The 27,752-nt window shown below is 36.7% G+C and overlaps 1 protein-coding gene across 5 annotated transcripts in view; it reads left to right on the plus strand.

Moving 5' to 3' along the window:
- RASAL2 (RAS protein activator like 2) overlaps positions 1-27,752 on the plus strand; it is a 341,072-nt gene that overhangs the window by 254,393 nt on the left and 58,927 nt on the right. For all 5 annotated transcript variants that reach the window (XM_008696769.2, XM_008696778.2, XM_040636247.1 and 2 more), the window contains exon 5: positions 23,224-23,333. In XM_008696769.2, the coding sequence (XP_008694991.1) occupies positions 23,224-23,333 (110 nt within the window). The remainder of the gene's footprint in view (positions 1-23,223; positions 23,334-27,752) is intronic.

Consider the following 27,752-nt stretch of genomic DNA (forward strand, 5'->3'; position numbering starts at 1 on the left):
GAAAAAAAAGATAATTTTCTTTTAATTCAGTTAATATGTTGTATTCTTTATGTATCCCAATACTTTTTTTTTTTTTCGTTGGGATGACTTTTTAAGTTAAACTGATATTTTGAGATAATATAAGCTGGCATTCATTTGTAAATTAACCAAAATGAATGTTTTATTTTGGACTAACCCCAAGGAACAAGATTTGCCCTTATTATAACTCAGTGCCTTGTAGACTTGTGGATGTCTGTTACTGTGACACCTTTCAAATGTTTACCAATTCTCTCATTTTTAAAGATCAGAAGCAAGACTGGATTAATATTCTATACCACATTATGACAGGAAATTATAAAATAACAGATTTCATCCCTCTTACTGAATTTCTCTGTTCCATAGACATGGCTTCCCACTTAAATATTTGGCTTTTTGTTTTATTTTTTAATGAATGAAAAAAGGCATTTTTTTCCTCTTCCCTCCACTTCTTGTTTTCTTGATGAAACGGAAGTCAAATATAGTGAAACTGACTATCCATACAAAGTGGTGAAAAGGATTGAGTTAGAATTTGAAATAGTGATACCATCATGCTAGAATAAATTTAAAATTTTTTAAAAGTCAATAACTGAAGAAAGATATCCCTCTATAATATAGAATATAATATCTATAATATATAATATAGAACATGTACTTACATTGAATCTGAAGTTCATGACTAGGCTTTTTAAATTTAAATTAATTAAGAACAACAATTTTCATTTATATTTCAACAGTTGATAGCTAATTTAGGGTTTACCTTAATAATAAAATTAATTATTCTTGATTAAAAGTAATAAACCAGTGATGCATATGCATGACCGCTAGCACTACTTACAAACCATTTACTCAGTTGTTATTCTTCTGACAATCTCAGCCACCTCATGGATTTAGAAACATTGAAGGAAAGAGGGGCCTCTGATGGGCAAACTGCAGTCACAAAGCCCATGCATTCTCTAGGAGAATTTAGCCAGTTTTTATCTAGACAATTATTTGAAAAATAACCATCAGAACACACTGATTGTAATTTTTCAAAAAGATGACAGTGAGTTAAGGGAGGAAGCAGAGAAAATGAGAAGCAAGGAGTCATAAAAACAATTTGAATCCACTTAAGATAAAGGCAAACAGCACAATATTTATCAGTAGTCCTTAAAAGTACCATTGTATTACAGGATGGATGGTGCATGGTGCAGTAATTGACATTGATAATAATGATCCTGAATCATTAAGAAGGAGTGAAATTATATTTCTTGTTCAGGGCTTTTTTTTTTTTTAAGTATAACTGTGTAGTATTGTGTGATACATATCCATTGAGAGTATTTTAAATCTAGAAGATATGTGATGCTTATAAAACTTGTTATCCAGAAAAATCTGGTTTGTGAAATACCTTATTCCATGATAATGCTGGATAAATAATTTATATTCTTTTATTTTTTTTTTAAGATTTTATTTTATTTATGTGACAGAGACAGCCAGCGAAAGAGGGAACACAAGCAGGGGGAGTGGGAGAGGAAGAAGCAGGCTCCCAGCGGAGGAGCCTGATGTGGGGCTCGATCCCATAACGCTGGGATCACGCCCTGAGCCAAAGGCAGCCGGTTAACGACTGCGCCCCCCAGGCGCCCCTTATATTCTTTTAAAAGAAACCAAAATATGCTGGCTAGATGAGGCAATGCAGTACTTGGATGTCTGTGGAAGTACACTGTATGTGTTAAATTTCCATATAATACCAGTAGCTAATGTGACTTACTTAAATGTAATATCGATAAGAATTATGTCTAGTTTTCAGATCAACATAAAACATTTTTGTAGTTCATATCACAACAGAGTCTCTGAATAAGGAAAAGCAGTGCAAAAAGGAACCAAACTTGGAGATACTTAACTAAGTTAATTATACAGTATCTCATTTTATTAACATGATTGTTTCCATGGAAATGATTCATGCTAACTTTCTGAAGGAAAAGTGAGATTTAAGCACAGGTTCTTGTGGTTCTAGGATTCAGGCGTCTCTACTATGGTGAACAGCCATAGTAAATACCATACCCCGTGGACTCTCCAAAGGGCCTGTTCTTCCCAGCTCCGTTTTCAGGCAAATACTGAAGGGGAGATGAATAGTTTTAGCAACCCTTGCCTGAATGTATTGACAGTGACACACTTACTGAGTGTTTACTCTGGGCAAAGTATTAGCAATTCACCAATTATTGAAACTTTCTTGGCACTAGGTCCTGGAGAAACAGAAATGAACACAACAGAATTTTCCACTCCCAGAGCATTTCTAGTCTAGTAGCAAGGGACAGAAAAATGACCAGATTCATAAGGAGGTAGATAAGCGTGGTGACACAGATTTTTAACAATGCATTGTGTAAGCTAAGGCTTTGCCGGGGAGCCAGTATTTGAGCTGTTTCAAAGGCTGAATGAAAATAATTGACAGGAAGAAGAGCATTCCAGGCTGAGGCAAATAGCGTTTTAGAAAGACACACTTCATAAAGTGACTGAGGCATCCAGGGAACATAGAAAGGGTTCAGTGAGGCACGAGTCAAAAAGCATGTAGGCAAAAATGGCAAGAGAGAAGGGTGGGGAGGTAGGTTGGGGCAAGACTGCGAATGTATGTTTGTCAAGCTTAACTAAATTTGGCAAGCGTTAGAGATTTGTTTTGTTTTGTTTTTAAATATTTATCTTGGCTCAAAAGCTAAACCAAAAAGGAGCTAGTCGTGGACTCTCCAAAAGGGCCTTCCTCTTCCCACCTCCATTTGTAGAAATTCTGTGAGGTATTGGTAAATTACTTGGCTTTTCCCCAAGTGACTCTTTTCCTCTTGCTATCAGTATCCCAGCTCAAGGTGATAGGTCAGGGACTGCGTGCCATTCAGTTGAGGCCCAGCTCAGCACCCACCCCAGGCTATCAGCTGAGCCTGCTGGTAGTTCTAGAGTAGTGGTTAGCTTGAGACCCAGGAGAAGCAGGTGGGTAAGAGTCGCTTATATCCTGCTAACTGCTGCTGGATATGGCAGGAAGGAGCCAAGGAATAACTGTAGCAGTGAACCCAAAGTAAGGAAGCCCAAAACCTTTGTGTATCTTTCTCATCTCCCAAAATGTATCTTTCTAAAAACTTAAAATGGATAACCATACAACATTGTATTCATGTATATTTCTTACTTAGTCTAAGCCATCTTTACGCCAGTGGTAGACAGGAGAGTCAGTAAATTTAAAAATAATAAACATAAGAGGGAACTCATGTGGCCACTGAACATAGAGGTAAGGCAAGGTCTTGGTTTTTAGGAATGTTGCAGTGTATTTGTACTTTTATCTAATCATAGCCGTAAGGAAAAGCAGAGATCTGCAGGGTAGTTTTTCCATTTCTTCTGTTCATTCCATATTTCTTTACCTTAATTCCAGTCGCAATTGTTTGTTTGTAGGTTGTGTCCCTCATTAGATAATAAACATCTCCTCTCATCTTTGTAGCTACCTCAATGCCTAACATAGTACTTTGCACACAGTAAGCGCTCGGCAAAGAATTGTTTAACGGATAAGATATGCATGAATTATTGAATGACCAGAATCAAGTGAGTATCTCACATTTACTCTCTTGGTATTACTGATAATATCTCAGTCGAATGGATTACTAAGCCATTCAATAATCACTAAGCAATCATTTGGAGTAAATGAGTATACCTGTGCAGAATAGTTACATTTTTTTCTTCAACTAAGAGAGATTTTAATATATATTTGGAATTCAGGGCTATGGTATTTTATGTATATAGTGTATACTGTGTCTCCTTACATTGGGAAGTGAAACTAGATAGAATTCTTTATTTAATGATTTGTTTCTGTGGATAATTCTTTGAGCCCTTTAGGTTGAGCCATACATATGTATAAGCTCACAGTGTTTTTCCAGATCTGAGTTTTGACTCTTAGCTTCTTCAAGAACCATTTTAGTCTTTTGAGTAGTTTTTGCCCCTTTTAAAGAGGCTATTTTTCTTTTTTTTCTTTAGCATCTTGCTAGACTTTTTACATTTGTCATATTTGTGTTTTCCTTTAAGTTAAACATCCATTGTATGTCTTATACTTTGTTAAAACTACATTCAAATGACATTGCAGGGGTGATTAGGAAGAAATGAGTAAACTGATGAAAGTTATCCAGGTACTTAAATTTAATTCAGAAAGGGAAAATGATCACACCTTGTAATTGTATATATTTGTTTCACATTGACTGAGTTTTTGGAACAGGCTTCTTTCTTTAATGTTCTATTTATAAAGTGACTATTGATATTTATGATTTTTATATCACTTCTCCTTAGACGATGCCATCAATTTAGCTCTGGCTAAAAGAAAGCTGCTTGTGTTCCGGGCCAGGTGCTTGGCTTAGTGTTCTCATTTCCATAACACAATGGTCTGAGTTGGCCTTCCATGTAAATGTAACACAATGCAGTTGCAGCTGCTTCGTTTGTATTAGCTTTGAGCTTGGCTCTGAAAGAATTCAGGCACTAAAATATATGCCAAGACAACCAGAAAGCATAGTTGAACCAAGGCAGTAGCTGACTATTCCTTTGTAACCCTTCTTGTTCCTGTCGTAGTGACACCTGAGCATTCCCAATCAGATAGAGTAGATACAAAGGACTGTCAAAGATGAAAACTTTGCACAGTTTTTAGAAAAAGGAAAGCTTTGGAAGAATAAATGTAGACTAAGTTAAATTCTTATGTAAAAAGAAATGTTACATTCTTTCTTAAGTATTGAGATGTGAGGCTCAGTTGGTATTGGTCTCTGTTGTGAATAGAATCCTCAATTAGATCAATAAGATCCTCAATAAGTAAGATTTTTGTTTTTACAAGTTAAACAGACAAAGCTTCATGCCCACTTGATAAAGGTCAAATATTGTTCGTTGTCAAAACCAGTGGTTTTCAGCTCTGGCCCTACCTAAATATCACCTAAGGAGCGTCTCCAAAAACAACAAACAAACAAAACTAATGCCTGGGCTCCACCTCAAACTAGTTAAGGCAAAATCTCTGGACTAAGAACCCTGTGTTCTGTATTTTTTTGAAACCTTCCCAGGTGATTCTAACATGTACCCGGGATTGAGACCTATTTGTCCAAATGATTGGTTAATGTGTTAGAAACCCGTTTTAGTCCAGGTCTTCCCAGTAGACATCAGTGCTTTCTTCTGTCCCTTCAAGTCTGGCGTAAGAAACTAATAAGCGGTATTTTTCAGTGGCCTGTTATTGCTCGCAAATGCTACATTGTATATTAGTTGTCCTTCCAAGTGTTTGACACCGTCAGTTCAGATGATGAGTCAAAATTGACGGAATACTTTATTGTGGCATAGTGACCTCTGACCAGCCTGAGAATCTCGGTCTTAGGGGTGAAATAATCAATTTGAATTCATAGCAGCCAAGGTACAGTACCATTTCAACTTTTGTATTCGTCATTGCAGCTGTGTTCCTGGATGCTTCAAGTTCTGTTCTCTGCTACTTAAAGATTCTGTATCCAACTTTTCTTCTCTTTACTGACCATCTGTATGGAGTTAAAATCCAAAGTAGGATCACCCTGCAGTGGTACCTCTTTTTAATAGACAGTGTATTTATATTCATGTATGTATGAATATATAATATATGGATATATTCGTATTATATGTCTATCGAAATAGTACTACCAGAGATAAAAATAATATAATAAACAAGAATGTCAGAAAAGAAAAATTATAGTCTGAAGATGTTAAATATTAACGATAACTTTAAATCATTTTATAATCAGAAGGGGTATAATTTTTAATTTTTTAAATAATAAATATCCTAAAAAATATAAAATTTGAAGCAGAGAGAAAAGGAATAAGGTTAGATAGGATCCCTTAAGGGAGATAGAAAAGAGATAGCAAATAACCCCGGGGGAAAAGGGAACAGGCATGGCAGGGAATATTGCCAAGATTCTCAACTCGAAAGAATCAAAAAAATGATGGGTACTCTCCTCAATCTGTGGTTCTTCATAAAATAAGTTTGCGGCAGTACTAACTAGGGAAGATGCCGATGTATCCTGTCCAGAAGAAGATGGCTTTTTGAGACAGGGAATGAGATGAACTCACTTATAGCTCGTTCTTATGGGGAGTATACTATAAGCCCCACTTCCTCAAAGCAAAGAAGAGATATTTTTCTTCTGCTTTAATGGGGGGGTAGAGGCTTAACACCTTTCATTTCACAATTAGAAATAAATGTTTTGAAGGGCTAATGCCCACTTAAAGTAACATGTAGTTAACCTCCAAATACAACTGATATTAGATGCTTTTCCTCTTTCACCGAAGTTAAGAAGCTAGGGATATGGAAATGAAACCTTGCCAACGTCTCAGTTTTGCTGGTATTAGCTGTATAGGAAGGTATTTTTGTACTTCTCAGCTGTACCTGTACTCAGCAGGGTATGAGCATTGCTGGTAAATAGTAACCTTGAGGGCCTTCCTACTGTCAGGCCCATTAATTCTAAAACTAATGCCAGGACGATTCCACTGGATTTTTAAACGTATGTTTTATATTAAGCACCTACTAATTTCATTTTAAAAGAAATTCATTCCCACGTTATTATTTGGTTATAATATCACTACAAAATTATTTTGTCAGACTGTCGTAGCTATTAAAAGGTTCCAAAAGGATTTGAATAGACATGTCTCCAAAGAAGATGTACAGATGGCCAATATGCACATGAAAAGGTGCTCAACATCATTTGCCATTAGGGACATGCAGATCAAAACCACAGTGAGAAACCACTTCATACATACTAGGATGACTGTAATCAAAAAGAGAGAACGTAAGTGTTGACAAGGATGCAGAAAAATTAGAACCCTCCTATATTGCTGAAGGGAATTTTGCAACCACTTTGTAAACAGCTTGACAATTCCTCAAAAGATGGAATATAGAGTTACCATATGACCTAGCAGTTCCACTTCCAGGCATATAAACAAGAAAATTGAAAACATGTGTTTATACAAAAACTCAGACATGAATGTTCCCAGCAGCATTATCTGTAACAGCCAAAAAGTGGACACAACCCAATGTCCATCAGCTGAAGAAGGATGGATATACAAAACACGGTCTCTCCATTGTTCACCCATAAAAAGGAATGAAGTGCTACAACATGGAAGAACCTTGGAAACATGATGCTAAGTGAATGAAGCCAGACACAACAGGCCACATATTATAGGATCCTATTTATGTGAAATGTCCAAAATAGGCAAATCCATAGAGAGAGAAACTACATTAATGGTTGCCAAGGGTTGAGGAGAGAATGACTGCTAATTCATATAGGATATCTTTGGGGAGTGAAGAAAATATTCTAGAATTAGACTGTGGTGACTGTTATACACCTTTCCGGAGAGACAACAATCACTAAAGTGTACACTTTAAAAGAGTGAGTTTGGTGGTGTGTGAATTTTATTTCAATAAAGCTGTTAAAAAAAAACTTGAGAAAAAAGCATAGACAGTTATCTTGAATACTTAATATTTATTTCAAGTTGAAGTGATAATATTTTGGATATATTGGGTTAAATGAAATCTATTTTGGGGAGGAAAAATGACAACAAAATGCATTTCATTGTATATTGGCTGCTTATTTTCTGCAAGTTTTTTTAGGTGCCCATTAGTGATACTGTGCATATTTGCATTTTTGTGCAAACTACCATAATTTTGCCTGCTATAGGGAAGCTTGTATAGCTTCATACATTTTTACTAGATATCAAAATAAGAAGCATGACATTTGGTTTTAAAAGAAAAAAATTATGGCTGTCATATACATATATGAATATTTTTTAATTTTTGCAAACTTTTACATCTTAAGAGTTATTCGTATCTAATCTAGTATACTTTATAATCTCTTCTATAAGTTCGTGTCTATTAGATAAACTGCTTGACTTTTTTCATTTTGTATATAGTCCACCTTTGCCTCTATAGTCTTGTATGATGTTTTAGATGTGGCCTTGTTTAATGGGTTAATGCTGAGATCTTCATATTAGAAGGACCTTTCCCTGACCTTTTGTATAGTAATGAAATTAATGATCAACAAATCAGGAAATAGAAAGCGATATTGTTTTGCTGGAGAATCTTCTTCCAAATAATCCTCTGGATTCAACTAATGCTTAGTTCTGATATCCCATAGTAATGTAAATTCAGCTTGCTCCAAAATGTATTCACTTACGTTTCTCCCCAAAACCCTTTTTCCCCCTGAATCTAACTTTGTAGTACTACAAATTTCTTCAGTTCCCAGAACCATAGTATTTTCTTTCCTCCCAAATTCAGTTACCAGATCTTCTTCTCTTTTCCTCTCTTCAGAATCATCCATCAAACTGTTTCCCGGCCCTACTGCCACTTACTTCAATTATCCCTGCTTATTATTATAACATTCTTCCCCTCTACCAGTACCAGGACCTGCTTCGTGAGCATGAGACCGGTGCATTGCACAGGACCTGCACTCAGAAAGGCCCTATGCATGGAGTTTAATGTTCGGTGGTTTCCATCCTAAGATTCTTATTGATCCATCTTTGGATTCATGTTCTGTAAGTGAGGTCCAATGGGACAGTGGAGCATGTGCTGGGACTTGGAGCCAAGGCCTGGCACCACTTCCTGTTGCTTCCCTGAGATGGATTCTATACTGCCCACTTCCCCACCCCCGGAACCCCAACCAGCCTCTCCCATCTGCCTCACCCAGCCCTAGCTGTCACTCTCTGACCCTGGCACGGGCCTTATACAAGCATAAAAAAGTTAGGGGTTAGCCTGCACACCCTGTGGCATCCCAAGGCAGTGCTTGGCAGGACTGTCCTTGCTCTTGCTTGTCAGCTTCACTGGTGTCTGGCTGGTGGCCAAAGGCCACAACTCAGTTTGGGCAAGCCTCTTGCCCATCCCCAGGCCAGATACCTAGTGAGTTGCAGAGGCAGCCGTGGGAAGGGAAGACGCCTGGCTCAACTTCCCTACCCTGGGCCTGGGCATGGCACATGCGTTTATTGGCTAGGGAAGGGCAACCTGGCAACCAGTGGGCCACCCACATACTGAGTCGTGGGCAGAAGCCCTGGGCTCCTGTGAAGGTCTGCACTTGCTCTGGTGCCTGAGGGAGCATGACATTAAATAGCAAATGAAAAACACCAAGAGCAGATGGAGAGAGAGATGGGTTAAGAAAGGAAAGTTTTTGATTTTAATAGTTTTAATGGCCCTGAGTTCCTGGTTTTTGAACAAGGGCCCTTGTATTTTGCAGTGAGCCCCTCCAAATATGTAGCCAATTCCATCTAGTACAGGAGAGACTTTAACTGTGTCCTGACCTCTAGCACCTCTGTCCCCACTTTAGCCTTCACACTGCTGCTCTAACTCTGATCATGACTTGACTCTCCCTTGCTCAAAGTCGTTTAGTAGTTCTCTGTGGTCCCATGCGCATGGACATGACCAAATTTTATACATTTTATTTGGCTTGCACAGCGAGTTCTTTCCACTCTCCTCTTTCTCTCCCTTCCTTCTTCCCCTCATTTAAATGTTTCCAGGCAGAGCTAGCTTTTCCATCAAAAAGCATCAATCACCTGCTGAAAGCTTTTGAGTTGGACTTGTGTTTTAAGGATGATAAAAACCAAAGTTCACTTGGCACAGAGAACCTTTCATTGTCAAGGTTTTGGCTACCCTTCCAGTTTCATTTCCTAACACCCAATGTCCCCATCCCTACCCCCAGATCTCTCAGCCTCCAAACTTAGAGGGTGCTCCATTTTTCCCAAACTTCAGAGTTCCCCAAACAAGTTTCCTGAGCTATCTTTGCACATTTCTGCCTAAAAAGGCCACCTTCTATACTTCCTAAAAGTATTCTCATTCTTTAAAATTCAGCTCCAGTGTCTCACTACATCTAGAAGAACATTAGCCTTGACCTTCCCTGTCCTTCCATAAGAACATGCATTTATTGGTTATAGTACTTATTGTAGGGTCATTATTTGCATGGCTGCCTTCCCTGGTCTGTGATATTCTAGGCGATGGTCTCCAGAATAGGATGTATATATCTCAGAGGGTACTCAGTATGATCCGTCTGAGTTGCAGAAAGAAAATAATAAATATTTGATTTTTAAAATTTCACTCTTTAAATTTTTATGTTATTGAATGTTTTATAATCATACATTAGAACATTCTTGTATTTTGTAAGTAAACAATTTTAAGAATGCATACCAACAATATTTTACTCAGTTGATACATAGTCAAGACAAATTAGTAACCACTGTTCTAGAAGATCAGGACTGTATCTTGTTAATCTTATAATACCAAGACCTTTTCTTTTTTTCTAACCTGTTTATGAAAACTCGCTTAATGTATAGGTGACTCATGATTACCTAAGGTACGCCCATTGCAAAGACATTAACCTCTTAAGCCATAACATCTCCATCATTAGTTGATGGTTTAAAATTAATCACCGTTGTGAAATGTTTTTTTAAGGGTCTATATTAATCTGCTAAGTAAAATAGAATTAAGGGAGGAATGTAGTGAATAGAAGGAAATAATTTTCTTTCTGTGGAAGTCCTGTGAGATTAATGATAGAGTAACTCATGGGGACTATCTTAGTTGGCTTCTTACTCAAGGAGTAATTGGATGTATCGGAATATGGTCTGCTCTCAACTCTTTAAAAGTTAAATGAGAAAAAGATAATAGCTCCAGCAGAAGTGAAGGTCAAAACCTGATGATCTGTCCTTAGCTACTGGGGCTCATATTTTATGCAGTAAGTGAGACCGTTGTCACTCAGGAGCTCTTCTCCATTAAAATCAGGCGCCTGCAGTTGGAAAAGGCTCTGCACTCTTCTGACCATACGATCTAGGGCCTGTGTTACCTGCCTTTGAATTATGCCAGAGTATCAGTTTTATATTATTAGCGTTTAGGAACTTGTACCTAAAACAGGCAAAGGAGTGATAAGAGCTGTATTTGTTTAACGTATATGTTCAGTAAGTGTCTCACATATGTGACCAAGAGCAAATTGTTTGACCTACTTTAAGGGCCTATGATGCCTTTTTTATGGCAATGAAATACTGCACAGGTATTTTAAGATCCTTGGAGGGTTGCAGGAAAAAAAAAAAAGGTACTATATACTAAGGATCAATATGTTAATATTTGGGGCCTAAAGTTGTAATGAAAAAAAAATATTTGCAGCATTAGAAACAGTACAGTTAGGAAGTAGCGTCTAGAAGTTATATAAATATGTCTAATGAAATCTTTTCCATGATGTGTTTTTCCTTCCCTTCCCCATTTTATTCTATACTAAAAAAAATCCATCCTGATAAACATTAGTAAAGAATAATTATAGTGTTTTATTTGTATCTTTTGCCTACTGCCATTTCCATAATATGGGTTTTAGGTGCATTTTATTTCACCAGAGGCAGTAAGAATTTTATTTTTTTAAATAACTACTAGGCTCCAAAGCCCCCCTCCATCTGTGATGCTTTTATTCTTAGAGTCCTAGAAATGAGAGATGGAAAACTTCAATTAAATTCATCTAGTCCATCTCCCCTGACAATGAAAAAGTATCTCTCACATTTTATTATCTGATGCTTTTTCAGGCTTCCATGATAACCTCTGGGAGACTGTCCAATAGACTAATAGACCTCACTTTGGGAGAATGTTCTCTTTCTTAGTTTTGACCCATCATTTCTCATTATTTTATCCCTTAAAGCCATTTTCTTACATTCATACTCTGTGAACTTTAGATCAGCAGTCTCTGCCAGTCATAAGAAAATCAACATATATCTCATTAGCAGGAACTGAGGTGGTCTCCAGAAGTGAATATTCCAGATACTAAACTTTTCTACTTTAAACACAGACTTAATTTTAATAATTTTAAGGAGTTTTTTTCCCCTTGAATGTATTAGATAATTTTGCTACTTTCTTGAGTGTATTGGACTTTTCTTAATAATTCAGGTTAATCATTAGCATTCTGTGAGTATATATTAAGTCACCACTGTATGCTAAGCGTTGAAGAAATACAAAGATGAGCTCAATAATGTTTGCCTTCAGGAGTTAAGACTCAGTAGGGGATATGTCATAGGAATAGAACTAATTATTGGTCAAGACAGAGGAAAACAGTAATATAAACAAAAGAGCTTAAATAATCAGAGGCAGAAGACTAAAGCTCCTATTAGAGAAATCAGGAATGGCTTCCTGAGGAGTTGGTATTTGAAAGAAATAGTGTAGGGACAAATGAGTGGTCATTTGGGGAAAAAGATAAAATTAGATACATATTTCACACCTCACATAAGTGTGAACTCCAAATGGATTAAGGTTCTAAATGTAAAATTAAATAAATAAATAAATCATACAAGTACTAGAAGGAAACATTGATAACCCTAATGTAGGAAAAAACTTTTGGTAATGGTTTTAGCCAGAGGCAAAATGGTTTTAAAAATTGTGTGGTGGGGTGGCTGGGTGGCTCAGTCAATTGGGCATCCAACTCAGTTTTAGTTTGGGGTTGTGGGATTGGCCCAGGCCTGGCTCATGCTCGGGGCAGAGTCTGCTTGGGATTCTCTCTCCCTCTGCCCCTCCTCTAGTGCGCGCGTGTTCTCTCTCTCTCTCTCTCTCTCAAATAAATAAATCTTTTTTTTTAATTGTGTGACAGAAAAACATCATAGCAAAGTTAAAAGACAACCAGCTGAGAGAAAACATTCACAACATATAAAGAACTATTAGAAATTGAGGGACAAATGACCAAAACCCAATAGAAAAACTGGGGGGGAAAAGTATGAACTGTAATTCCCAAACGCTATAAAAATTGTCCTGGACATATAAAAAGAATGTTCAAAGTCACTTATAATCAGAGAAATGCAAATTAGAACAATATTTTGATACTATTTCACCTTTAGGCTAGCAAAAACTATGCCAATGACAATAAAGTTAGTTGGTGAGATCAGGGAAACGGACACCCTCGTACATTGCTGTTGGGAATACAAACTAGTACAACCCTTCTAGAGGGGATTTTGGCAAACCTACCAATGTGCTTATCGTTTGACCCAGCTGTCTCACTTCTAGCAGTTTACCCTGAAGGTACACATCCATCAGTATGAAAATACAGATGCGCAAAGTATTCTTTGCAGCATTGTTTATAATTACAAAATATTGTGAACAACCTAAATGGCCCACTCGTTAGAAAGTAATTACATAAACTATGTGTGGAAGGAAGATAGAATAATGGCCCCCAAGATGTCCACATCCTAATACACAGAATCTGTGAATATGTTATTTTACGTGGCAAAAGAGACTTTTGCAGATGGGATTAAGGCTAAAGACCTTGAGGTGAGAAGAGTACCCTAGGTTGTCTAGGTGGGTTCAGTTTAATCACAGGCCTTAAAAACAGAACCTTTCAGAAAGATACAACATTACTGACCTTGCAGATGGAAGGAGACCATAAACCAAAGAGTGTGCTTTGGAGGCTGGAAGAGGCACAAAACAGATTCTCTCCTAGGGCCTTCAAAAAGAAATATAGCCCTGCAGACACCTTGATGTTAGCCAGGTGAGACCCGTGTTGGACTTCTGGAAGATACTTGATTTGTACTGTTTGAGCTGCCGTGTTTTGACAGTTTGGCAATAGAAAATGAATATGGTGGAAAAACTGGTGAAGTTAGAACTGGGTCTGTAATTTGTCAGTATGCTACCCTATGTTCATTTTCTCATTTTCATAATTTTACTATGGTTATATAAGATGTTAACATTAGGGGAAGTTGGGTAAGAGAAAACGCTACTATTTTTCCAAATTTCTGTAAATCTATGATTATTTTACATAGAAAGGAGAAAACATCAGGGATTCCTTCCCTTCTCAGATTCCTTCCACCACTCCACCTCACTGACATCTTATCCTTTTAACAAGTTGCCATCTCTCCACGGTATTTGTTTGTGAATTTCCAACCAAGCTTTTAACTTCGTGGTTCCCAAACCATATGTCCACGTAAAGACTTGTTCACACATTTTTTTAGCAGATTTATTCTTCATAGACCCAAACTGGAAACAACCCAAATGCCCATTGCCCATCAGTTGGCAAATGGGTAAACATATTTTGGTATATCCATATGTGGAATCAAAAGGAATGGACTACTGATACATGCAGTACCATGGATCAATTCCCACAACAGTGTGCTAAGTGGTAAAAGACTCCATTCTGCACAGTTCCGTTCATATAACAGTATGCAAAAGATAAAACTGTAGGGATAAAGCAGATTAGTGGTTTCTAGGGGCTCAGGTGGGAGGATTGGATTGACCGTAAAGTGGCACAAAGAAATGTTTTGGGTGGTAGAAATCTGTATCTTGGTTGCAGTAGTATATACATTTGTTTAAACTCATCAAATTATACACATAAATATAGTGAATTTGCCTTTTGTAAATTATACCCCAGTAGACCTGATGTGTTTTTTTTTAAAGATACATTTAAAACATAAAAGTAGAAAGTAAAAGGTTTGAAAAAATTTAACAGGAAGGTAATAATCCAAAGAAATCTTGATATAACACTATCTGATCAAATGAAAATGAATCTCTTAAGACAAAGAATATTCTTAGGGATAGAAAAGGTGTTTGCCCCCCAACAAATCTTAATATATCAATGTTATACCATATTAAAATAATTTTAGTAACATGTATGTAATTGTAATATGTACATATTTTACTTTTATATTTTAATGTCTAATAATGTATCAGTATGTTAATGTGGGTTAGATCTGATTAATGGATATGTGGTTAACGTATTAATGTATGTGCTTTTGTATGTTTTAAAGTTTCATAATGAATGTTTTACTTTGTTTAATAAAAGAGAATCATTGGATGATTGTCAAAAATGCAGATCACTGTGCTCCACGCCCAAAGATTCTGCTTCATCAGCTCTGGGCTAGAAAAACAATTGTAATTTATTATAGGACCTTCTTTTTTTCCCTTTGATGCTTTAATTTGCAAAAAAACAAAAATAAACAAAAATCCCCACTAGGGGGGAAATTACCCACACTGAAACTGCTTGTTAACTACAAAGCATTTTGCAATGATTTGTTTTGTTGTTATCCTTGTTACCTAGAGTTTCCCTTTGTATTTGGACTTCCAATAACTGGAAGATAAACTAAGAAGTAAAATATGGTGACTGAAAAGTAGAGTTTAACATTTTCAGTTACCTTTCCTTTTCCTTCTTCCTTGTTGATTGTCTACAACTGGATTCTAGTGAACATTTTCAGAACATCTGTAAGTTCCTAAGGTCTACTAAAAGAGTAAGGAGGGGAATAATTTATATAGGACATCACTCTTCTCAGGTAATTGCAATCCATAATTTCATGAACTGCTAAAATACACAAATACACAGAAATGAATTTACTAATTAAACAAAAACTTTAAAAAGCCAGAATGAGAACAATTCTCACCTGTGTCCTTTCTAGTAGACAAGGTAGCATTTTCTTACTGTGAATCATGTTGTATTTTAAGGAAGTGCTCTTAAAATTGCTTAAGTCACCTAGATTTCCTTAATCCCTGGTGTGGCCACTGATAAGAAAAAGTCTTACACAGGATGGCAGTGGGCTTGTGTCACACATCACAGTGTTTTTGTGTGAAAGGTGATGACATGTTTCTCCGCCTCCACTTCTCCACGTCTTAAGGGACCGTCGGCAGCCCGAGGACGCGGGCAAATCAGTGGCTCTCGTTACCATCGTGGAGGCTTCTGAGAGCGGTTGCATAGCAGCCGTTTTATTTCAGTTACCAATCATGCCCTGATAGCCAGGTTCAGTCTTCGGAGGTTACTCCAGTTTGGAGGTGGTGAACAACTTCTTTTCTCTGTTGTTCTCTTAACATTTACCAAGCTCCAGAGAAGGGCAACATTTGGCTTTTCCTTTCACTGGCAGTTGCTAAATTTAAGCCTTATTTTGGCAGAAAAGAGGGATTACCAACTAATTAAAGTAAGTCATTTTAGTTGTACCATTTGCTTTATGACAGTGGAGTTGTTTAAATGATAAGCTTTCTACTATTTTTCAGAATTGTAGCTTGTAGCAACAGTATTTCCCAGGAGGATTGGATGAGGTAGGATTTGTTTTGAGGGTTTTATTAGTATGTTTTCAGATTAGGTTAGTGTCAGAAGGATGAAATCAGTTTATCTGTAGTCTTTTCCTTTGTTTCCATTGATGCTATTAGATTTTAAAGTCAGCTTGTGGGAGCATCATTTACTCCTCACATTCACATAAGACATAGATGTCATAACCTGATGTGAAATAGGAAAATGCTTTCCTCTTGACATCCGTTTCTTTCTAAATCTTATATTTGTATTTTTGTCCTGCAATGACTACAGAATCAGTTACATATAAAAGTAATTTCAGTAGGGTTTGGATTTTACTTCAGTTTAATTATATAGATAGGAGCCTAGTGGCAAATTTTTCTAAGTCAGATGTCACACCTAGTGGGCATTTTGTCTCTTTTTTTTTTTTCCTCATATTTTCAAATTCTCATAGTGCATTTCTTTCTTTTTGTGGTATATAATTCTGTAATAAGAGCTGTATAGAAATTAAGTACAGCACACATGGAGAAAATGCATTATATTATAGTGCCTAGAGTATTTTGTTTGTTTTTTACCTTTTATAGGAATACATATTTTGAATTTTTTTATTAAATTCAATTAGCCAACATATAGTACATCATCAGTGTATCATTAGATTCATTAGTTGCATATAATACCCAGTGCTCATCACATCATGTGCCCTCCTTAATACCCATCGCCCAGTTACCCCATCCCCATCACCTACCTCCCCTTCTGCAACCCTCAGTTTGTTTCCCAGAGTCAAGATTCTGTCATGGTTTGTCTCCCTCTCTGATTTCTTCCCATTCAGTTTTCCCTCCCTTCCCCTATGATCCTCTGCACTATTTCTTACATTCCACATATGAGTGAAACCATATGATAATTGTTTTTCTCTGATTGACTTATTTCAATGAGCATAATACCCTCCATTTCCATCCATGTCGATGTAAATGGTAGGTATTCATCCTTTCTGACAGCTGAGTATTATTCCATTGTATATATGAGCCACATCTTTTTTGGCTCCTTCCACAGTATTTTGAAGAAGAATGAGAATGTGGAGAGTCAGTGTAGTGTAGTGGTTAAAAAGCAAGGGTTCCAGAGTCAGGCTGCTGGGGCTTGAAGTGGTACTTTGCCACTTGGCAGCATGTACCTGGGAAAAGTCAGACGTCATCTCTGTATCCCAGCTGTTGATAGGTCTACTGTTGATAAAGAAAATGAACGGTTCACATAACACACATTTTTACTCAAAACCATATTAAATCAGTACACATTTCTATTTTCATACCTAAAGTTATTTCTCTCAGAAAAGCAAATGCTTCCTTATTTGTGACTGTTCTGCATGATCTTTTCTCTCGTTGTTGCTTTCCTCAGAAAGCAGAGTAAAAGCTAAGGTCCTCACGATGGCCTCGCAGGATCTGCCCACTCACCCCGCTACAGGGACCGGCTCTGCTAACCACTGACTCATTTCCCGCAGCCCTTCCCATTGCTTTCTCCACTCCAGCCACACTGACTTCTTGGCTCTTTCTGAAACATGCCAGGAGTTCTTCTGCCTTAAAGCCTTTGCCCAGCCCACTCCTGTTCCCTGGAATACTTTTCCCTTCTCATACCTGCAGGCTCACTCACCTCCTTCAAGTCTTCACTCAGTGTAATCGTTCTCCAGAAGGCCTATCGTGACCACTTTGTATTCTCAGCTCTTTACATGGCTCTATTTTTTTATAGCACTTGTCTTTTACTCATTTATTATGTTCTCGGTTTATTGTCTGTCTCCTTCCACTAGTATATGAAGCCTAATGAAGGCAAAGATTTGCGTTTGTTTTGTTCCCCAGTGACATCTCAAGTGCCTCAAGTATCTGGCCAGTAAAAGGTGCTCAATAAATACATGAATGAGTGAAACTTTAAGTATTTCGATATACTGGGTTTAAATCCTGACTCCTCATCTATTAACTGTGTGACCTAAAGCAAGTTGCTGAATAGCTATTTTGTGGAGTTGTGGCATGAGTTACACAGTATTACGTATTGGAAAGCACCTAGCCAGTGCTTCATATCCGGGAAACCTTCAGTAAATTCATTCAGTCAACAAATGTTAATTGAGCCCTTATGATGTACCAAGTATCCCTGTAGGCACTGGCATACATCACTGAACGAAAGAGCCAAAACTCCCAGCTATTTGTGGAACTTACATCTAAGTTCCTTCCCTTCTTTTGATGTTGTAGTTCCTAAGGGGAAAAATCGTGATTTTACGTCACCTGTTCGGTAGTCTCTCCTCCTAGATTCATAGTCAGTTAATACTTATAGGGACCCATTTTCCATTATGTTAAAAATACTTTTCTATTCAGTTATCTTATTCTTTGGAATGGCCCTAGGAAGAGGATTTTTTATTCCTCATTTTATGGGTAAGAAATCTGAAACTTGGAAGTTGTGATTTGTCCAAGGTCGTTCAATAGGAGAAATTGAAGCCAGGATTTGAAGCCACACTTTCTGATTCAGAATTGCCTGCACTTTCTACACTGGTACTTGCATCAAAACACACAATGGCTTTTATTCATTTCACTGCCCATTTTATTTCCATTCTATAGACACTTGCTGAGCCCCTACAAATTGCCTGATATCAGACCTGCTCTAGGAAGGCAAAGATTGTTTAATCCCTGCCAAAAAAACACTCTAGAAGAGATCATGCCCTAGCTGAGTCTGAAAGGATGGCTTAGCCAGGGAAAAGGGAGGGAATATGAGTAGTAGCAGAGATGCATGGTGAATGTAGAGAATTTCAGGCTTTCAGAGTTGCTGGAGGGTAAAGCTTGAAACAGGGAATGGCCAGGAATCAGGCTAGAATATTTAGTAGCGACCAGGTGATACCATATCCTACAGGCAGAACTCTTACTAGGCCCCCTCTTTTAGGGACTATTAGGTCAATTATCCGTCCTTGGTCTAATAAGCTATAGTCAGGGCAGAAGAATTGCTTGGTGCAAAGGATAGTGATCTGTTCATAAGGAGTCGCTCAGAAGGGGCAGTGGAAAAGTGTGTATGCCATACACTCTGAGGTTTCCTAGTGAGGAAAATGTCACCGGAAAGCTGGCTCACTGCATAGTTGGTCCAGGACAGAGGCATGGTAGGAGCAAAGGCTGGTTTGGAGATGGTGAGTTTTTAGTGGCATCATCTGTTCAGTTATGTGGTCTTCCTGAACATGTGGGAGACCATGCGGCCAAATAGACTGATGCCAAACCAACCTTTATAGCCTAAGCTAAACAATATTCTCAGGTGGGAACCATGTTTCGGTTTTATCAAGGAGAGTAAAAACAGAATTTTATTGTAGATTCTACTACCTCTGTGAAATATTACTGACCAGTCTGGGGTGTCTTGAACTTTCTCTTGTCTGTATTCCCAGAACAACCATAATTTCACATATATATTGAGTACTTACTAAAGTTGAGACACTATAGTAGATGTTAAGATAGATATAGCATTACACCTTCCCTCAAAAGTCTAAGGGCCAATGGGAGCAATAAGTATGCATTAGTGGGTGGACAAACCACCTTCCCAACCTTATTTTTTGATGTGTCCAATCATATACCAGCCAGACTAAGTCTACTTAATGGGTACCCATTGTGTTCTTATCTCCATGACAGTTCTCAGGCTGTGCTCCATACAATACCCTTGCTCCTCAGCACCCCCAAACCCAAATCCTGTCTACCCACTGGGACCTAGCATATTCCACTTCTTCCATATAACTTCCCCTTACTTCTTCAGATGATGTAACCTTGTCTTTTTCTGAAATTAGTTCCTATATACGTCTCTGAAATAATACCATATTATCAATCCTAAGATGCATGTTTTTTCACATTTTAACATCCCTATAAGTTACTCTCTTAAGATACTCTGTCATCAACATTCTTGAAAGGATACAGGATGATATTCTGTGGAAAAACATGAACAACAACTCTAAGTCAAAAAGTAGTTCAGAAGAAAGAAGCGTTAGGAATACCTTAACCAATTTATTTTGTATATATTCTTTTTATGTGTACAATCTGTGATATATGACAAACCTGCCTAAGTAAGTTTTTTAAAAACCTCTTTAGTACAAAATAAACATTTTAAGTGATAAAGCATTGTGTTATAGTTTAATTGGCAGCTTTTTTCTTAGTGTTCATGAAATAATAGCATGACTTACAATCAATGGTGTTCTAGAGTCAAAGAAATATATTTTGTGATTAAATACACCAGACATTAAGAACACTTACTTCCCTAATTATGTCATATATATTTATGTTTAATTTCCAAATCCCATATTAAACTATTAAGTTCCTTGGGGTCAGAGTTTGTGTTTGTTTTATCTTTGATTCCCTCACAATACCTGGTGTAGTGCTTTACAACAAATAGACATAAAACAAATATTTATTAAATAAATGGATTAAAACAAGAAATTATATAGTAAGTTCCACAAAAAGTAAAGTACTGTATGAGTGAACATCTAATACATTCTCAATTAACTGCTTAACTGTATTTTTGTTAAAAATATATTTAAATATGGTATTTGGGCAGGTCCCTGGGCCAAATCTCAACTTAGGCCAGATGGTTTTGGAACAAACCATAAACAGTCCAAATAGAATTCCATAAACTTAGGTCTGGTTTGCTGACTACATTTATGAGCCAATGTGGTGACTCATCCTGATTGAATCATAATCAGTAGTAAATAAAGCCTTTGCCTTGGAGAACAAATGATAGTGACTTTCCCTAGCAATGCTAAGATTGTACAGGAGACTAGATAAATGTCTATCTCTAAGAAATATAGTACTTTCGGGGAGCCCAGTTGACTCAGTCGGTAGAGCGTGCAACTCTTGATCTCGGAGTTGTAGGTTCAAGCCCCACGTTGAGTATAAAGATTACTTAAAAATAAAATCTTAAGAAAAAAAAAAGCAATGTACTACGATGTGGATGAAACTAGAGGGTATTATGCTAAGCGAAATAAGTCAATCAGAGAAAGGCAAATACCATATGATTTCACTCATATGTGTAATTTAAGAAATAAAACAGATGAACATAGGGGAAGGGAAGGAAAAATAAGATAAAAGCAGAGAGGCAGGAAAACCAGAGGAGACTCTTAACTATAGGGAACAAACTGAGGGTTGCTGGAGGGGAGGTGGGTAGGGTAAGGGAATGGCTTAACTGGGCAGTGGACATTAAGCAGGGCATGTGATGTAATGAGCAGTGGGTGTGGTATGCAATTGACGAATCACTGAATTCTATCCCTGAAACTAATAGTACACTATATATTAACTAAGTTGAATTTAAATAAAAAATTTTAAAAAAACAAAAAGAAATGTTTTTAAAGACCAACTTTAAAAAAAAGTTTTCTCGTTTTCTTCCCTCCAGTCAATCTCTATGCACTGATGATAAAAATCAGCTTAGGGATTATGTCTATGTGGTATTTTCTAGGAGTCTTTATACTTATTCTTTGGGCTACGGGAATAACAAGAAACAGCATAAGCATTTTTTTTTTTTTAGTCAGCTAAATAGTATTACTTATGATTCAAATAAGTTTGTTTACATTTTTCTCAAATGAAAGGAGCAATGCCTATGTGTTTGCAAAATACTTGGCCTGGGTAAGTACTGGGGTAGTCCACATTACTGTTCACCAGATATTCCCAGTCTTCTTTCTGGATACATGATACAGTTGTATATCCTTTTCCCGAGGAAATCGGATGTGGTCATATGACTTTTTGTCTGATGAAATGAGACCAGAAGTTACATGAAGGTTTAAGAGCTAGTACATAACTTGCCACATTTCCTTTCTTCTGCTGAAGCAGCTATAGACACGTGCGGAGGAGCCTCCTTTAGCCTAAGTCCCTGAGTGAGCGTAGCGTAGGGCCAAGCCCCTGTCTCCCTTAGTTGATCTGCTCATAGATAGATGTGGAACATGTTTTGTGCTACTAAGATGGTGAGATGATTAGATAAACATAACCCAGCATATCTTGATTAATGCAGTCTTCACCCAAAATAGTGGGCTTTGGTGATAACTAAAGAATATAAAAGATTTGACGTGTTGATCTTGACCCAGTATTTCTTTTTCTTCCTTATAGAAATGTTTATTGTACATAGCTTTTATGAGATAATACTCATCTCAAGGTGATTAGAAAGAGTCATTTTCCCAGCATCAAAATACTTTTCTTTGAATTATAACTTTTTCTCAAGACATTTTGGTATACTTCCATAAGACGTCCTTTCACCTACCAACAAGAGAATTGTTACTTGAAAGCGGTGGCCGTCATCATTCATGCATGCATTTATTCCATTATTCAACACACTTTTATTGGATGCTCATTGTTTACCACGTGCTAAGACCAGGAAATGTTTAAGGAGCTCTAGATAGTTTGGTGGACGTGGTAGGAGGCAAACGGGCCAAAAACTGTAAACTGCTTTGTTCTGAGGTCTAGATATTTCAGTGGTTTCATAAATGATACCTATTTCAAGATAGTTTAGCTACATTTAAAACTTCAGTTTACAAGTAACATATCCAAGGTGATATAGACCAAATTTTAACACTTTTGAGACTACCAACACATTACCTTATACTAATTACATAATTGTTTGTTTGAGGGGTTTTGAGGGGGGTTGTGGGGTTGTTGTTGTTTTTTTTTTTTTTCCTGTTTTTATTTTTTGGTTTGTTTTGGTTTTGGTTTTTTGTTTCTTTGCAGTGGGCAGCTATTAGAATAAAGCTTTTCTTCTCACTATCAGTATATTCTTTAAAATTCCTCTAATGCACTAAATATCTTCCCACCTCAGGGCCCTTGCATATGCTATTCTCATTTCCTTTTTTCCCTTTAGTTCAGGAAACTACCTACCAGATGGCCTTTTCTATTGAAATTGCTTCGTAGAAAGGAATATATTTTTCTGTTACATTGTTGTGTTTTTAAAAATCTCTTATCAAAGTTAGAAGTTTCTCTACCATAGCTGGTATAGAAAAAGTTTAAGAAATAAGAAGTTAAGTGTTATCAAAAAATTTAATTATCCCAGTTATCCTAGAAGAAAAAAATTTTTCATCACATTACCAGGTGATTTCAAGCAACTGTTTATAAGTTAAAAAAATTAAAAACTGAGTTCTTTTTCTGGTTTTCATTATAAAAATCTTAATATCTTTTTCAGAGGTGATGCAAAGGAGTAAGGAGATGGCAAAGTGCTCTTTTTGTTTTCTCTCCCATCACCTTCTGCCTTCTCATTCTAGGGGTTCTTCAGCAAGCGCCTGAAAGGCTCCATCAAGAGGACCAAAAGCCAATCAAAGCTTGACAGAAACACTAGCTTTCGGCTGCCATCCCTTCGTAATGCAGATGACAGGTAAAAAGTAAACTTGCTTAAAACTGGGAAAGCAGTTTTGTTTTTTGTTTTTTGTTTTTGTTTAAAGCAGAGAAAGCAGTTCTACAGTGGGTTTTGATAAGGCATTTTTGGTCATCTCTAACTTTGCATTAATGACAATTCGAAAGATCTGATACTAAATTCACTTTTTTTTTTTTTTTTGTCTTGCTCATATTGAGGCAAGGTACAAAGTATTGGCTCAAATGTCCAGGCAGGTTAAGAATCTTATAATATTGGAAAGTAAGAACTAATTAAGTGCTGTTTCTATAGAATCAAATCCTAGTGGTCAGAGATGTCTTTCTTTTGTAGAATGACTATAGGATGATGATGACAATAGCAAACATGTTTTGAGCACTGTACTAGATGCTTTCTATACATTATCTTGTTTAATCTTTATAGTAACCCTATAAGATAAATATTATCACCACTTTCTAGATGAAGAATCAAGGCACAGAGAGATTAAATAATCTTGCCCAAGGTCATACAGCTTAGTAAATAGCAAAAATGGCGTTAGAACTTGAGCAATTTGGCTCAAGTCCATGCTGTTCACTGCTCCGTTGTTCTTTGTGTACAGCATGGAATCAGTTGTATTGGTTTGCAGTCACATCTAGAAGACATGTATGAAAATGAAGATTTTGATTATTGGGACTATCAGCTTGAGCAACCCTCACATGCATAGTTTATTAAGGATAACAACCTTCTAAAATCATTAAATGTGTGCTAGAACACATTTTTAATACTTCGTGTCTCCACATTGTTCAAAATTTAGGAAATGGTACTTGCTATATTCTGCTACATCACCATCATCACCAACATTTCCTGAGTGCTTACTATTTGCCAAGCATTTTTAATGTAGTCTCTCATGTAATATGACCCTAGATATGGTTATTACACTCATTTTACAGATGAGGAACTAAGACAAAAGAAATTAAGAAACTTGCCCAAGGTAGAGTTTGGATTTGGACGTCTGTCTGCCTTTTATATTTGATACTTTTATTTATACTGGATTTTTTTTTCTTTCAGTAAGTCCATTATTTTCAGTTATCTACATAACAAGCAAACAGATTACAGTCTCTGTAATGGCAGATTACAGGTTTGCTAGGCAGAGAATTCTCCTTTTTTAATGGAGGAAGTAACTTGTCCCCCATACTTAACTGATGAGACAGTCAGTATACTGCTTTATCAGTGATTCTTACCCCTGAACCACTTTAGAGGTGCTCTGCGAAATTTGCAAGTCTGACAATTTGTAGACTTGTGTTTGTGTGTCAGTTATCTCTTTTATACCTCTTTGTTTTAAGGTAATCATAAAAAAACTGACTTTTTTCTTTTCATATCTTTTCCTTAGGTTCCTCTCATTCTACAATTTTCATTATTCTAAGAATTAAAAGCATTTTATAAATAAGTCAATAAAATGGAATGACAACTTTTTTCAGAATAATGGTTTTTAAGAGCAAGGATATTGTGCAACCCCTGACACACTCCCTAGGTCAGGAGCCACTTCCTGAAACTCTGCAGCAGCACGTGTATGTTTGGGTGACAAGGAAATATTTTTTATAAGTGTATTTTATTTTTTAACCTTGCACTAAATATCACTCTCATAATTTCAAAGTGCTCTCTCCTCTTGCATTTTGCTTTAGGGAGCCTAAAGGAATGCTTAGATTGAATTACCACAAGATTGTACTCTCCTCGAGTCTCCTATATTGCTATTATGTAGCGAGTGCACTTTTAGCCTTTCCAGTGACCTAAATTCGTTACGTGTGCCTTCCATGCAGTTCTGCTTCAATCCGCAATGGTATCTTTGTGTCTTAAATACAGCATACTAAAAAGGTGCCAGTAAATCTCAAATACTTATATTTTTCAAATCCATTTGAATTATAGAAGTTTCTTTACAGAAATTTTTCAAAACTTTGTTCTTCCCATAAAGGGATATACTCACTAGAGTTTGAATATATTATGTTTTTTTAAAATAGGCTTTCTTGTCTTCAGATCATCTGAAGATGCAGATAAATAGAACTAAGGTACAAGATATTAATCAACTGAGTTCTCTGAATCGGTACCCTTGTAGGTGAGACCAAAGATTTTTTTCAAAAACTGTGGTTTTCTTGAGTTGTGTACATTGATTACCCAAATTAGGCCATTTCTTCCAAAATGGTATATAGTATCTAAATCTCAGTAACAGAATATTTCTGTTCTTATATCAAATCCATAGAAACTCTAAGCAAACCTAGTAAGCAACCCCTTTTTTCAATTTTAAGTTATACAGTAAAATACATATGTCTTTGTTTTAAAAAGTTTCAGTACAGGGGCACCTGACTAGCTCAGTGGGTTAAGTGTCTGACTCTTGATTTCGGCTCAGATCATGATCTCAGGGTTGTGAGATCGAGCCCCACATTGGGCTCCACACTCAGCAGGGAGTCTACTTGAATGTCTCTCTCTCTTTCTCTCTCTCTCTCTGTGCCACTCCCCTGCTTGCGTGTGTGCACGCATGTACACGTACACTCACTTTCTCTCAAAAATAAAATCTTTTAAAAAAATAGGTTTCAGTAGATAAGTACAGATCAAAAAACTAAAGTCCCCTTTCACCTTGCCCATCTCCCCATATAAATAACTTCATTAACAGTTTGTATATTTTCACACCTCTTTAAAAATACATACATAAATGCACACATATATATGTTTTGCTTATTTTCATATAAGTAGGATCATATATATATTACTTTGTGATTTACTTTTTAATATAAATATTGTGGACACTTTTATGTCAGTACATGTAAATCTATATTATTTTAACAGTTGCCTTCTTAGTATGCTACAGTTTTTTATAACATATTTAACTTCTGTGTTGATGGATATTTTATTGTTTCCCCTTTTGGGGCACAAACTAGAGATGTAGTGGACATTTCTGAACATATACCTTTTTTGTCCTTAGGTGATTGAGTCAGATTTCTGAAGTAAAACTACTAGGTATAGCATATGCACATTATCAAATTATCCTTCAAAACTGTAGTAATTACCATTTCCACCACAGGGTAGGATTTTATCTTTTTTTTTTTTTTTTTTTAGTAGGAGCCTGATGCGGGGCTTGAACTCACGAGCCTGAAATCAAGACCTGAGCTAAGATCAAGAGTCGGAGGCTTAACCGACTGAGCCACCCAGGCGCCCCATGGATTGCTTTTATATTTTTTCCCCCCACAAAGCAAAATATTTATTTTTTTATAATAATTTTTTATTATGTTATGTTAGTCACCATACAGTAAATTCTTAGTTTTTGATGTAGTGTTCCATGGTTCATTGTTTGCATATAACACCCAGGGCTCCATGCAATACGTGCCCTCCTTAATAACCATCACCGGCCTATCCCAGTCCCCCACCCCCCTCCCCTCTGAAGCCCTCAGTTTGTTTCTCAGAGTCCACAGTCTCTCATGGTTCATTCTCCCTTCTGTTTACCCCCCTTCATTCTTCCCTTCCTTCTCCTACCGATCTTCCTATTTCTTATGTTCCATAAATGAGTGAAACCATATGATAATTGTCTTTCTCTGCTTGACTTATTTCACTTAGCATAATCTACATTTGCAGCAACATGGACAGGACTGGAGGAGATTACTTTTATCTTTTAAACAACATTTTACACTGTATCAATATGATGGAATAAATAGTAATAATAAACACCTATATAGTATATATTATCCGCCAGACATTGTTCTAAGCATTTTACATAAACTAACTCTTTAATCATTACAACAAATCCTATGAGGTAGTTACTGTAATGACCTCATTTTGAGGACGAGGAAACGTAGACAGAGAGAAATTAGTAAATTGTACAAGGTTAGAAAATGGCAAATCTGTGGTTCAAATCCAGGAAGTCTGGCTCTAGAGTCTATATTCTTAAATTTTATGTTATATTGCCTCTCAAAAAAAGATGCAGTGGGATGCATTTTTTTGTTTTAATTTGTGGTTCCCTAATGTCTAATAAGTGGAACATCTTTTCACTTCTATGACTTATTTATTGCTGTGCCATTTTTCTATTGAGCTGTTTGTCCTTTTTTTTCTTGATTTGGAGTAGTGCTTTATTATTACTAGGAATTGTAAGCCACTGTTTTGCATGTTGCTAAAATTTTCTCCCAATCCCTTTCTTGTCTTTTAAAAATTGTATCTCTAGGGGCACCTAGTTGGCTCAGTCACTTAAGCATTCGACTCTTGATTTAGGCTCAGGTCATGATCTCCGGGTCATGAGATCAAGCCCTTTGTTGAGCTACACACTCAGCAAGGAGTCTGCTTGTCCCTCTCTCTCTGCTCCTTCTTCCACTTGCACACACACACACACACACACACACACTCTCTCTCTCTCTCTCTCATGAATGAATGAATGAATATTAAAATCATGTCACTAAATTATATAGA

The sequence above is a fragment of the Ursus maritimus genome, unplaced genomic scaffold, assembly GCF_017311325.1.
Source record: "Ursus maritimus isolate PB19 unplaced genomic scaffold, ASM1731132v1 scaffold_2, whole genome shotgun sequence".
NCBI lineage: Eukaryota > Metazoa > Chordata > Mammalia > Carnivora > Ursidae > Ursus > Ursus maritimus.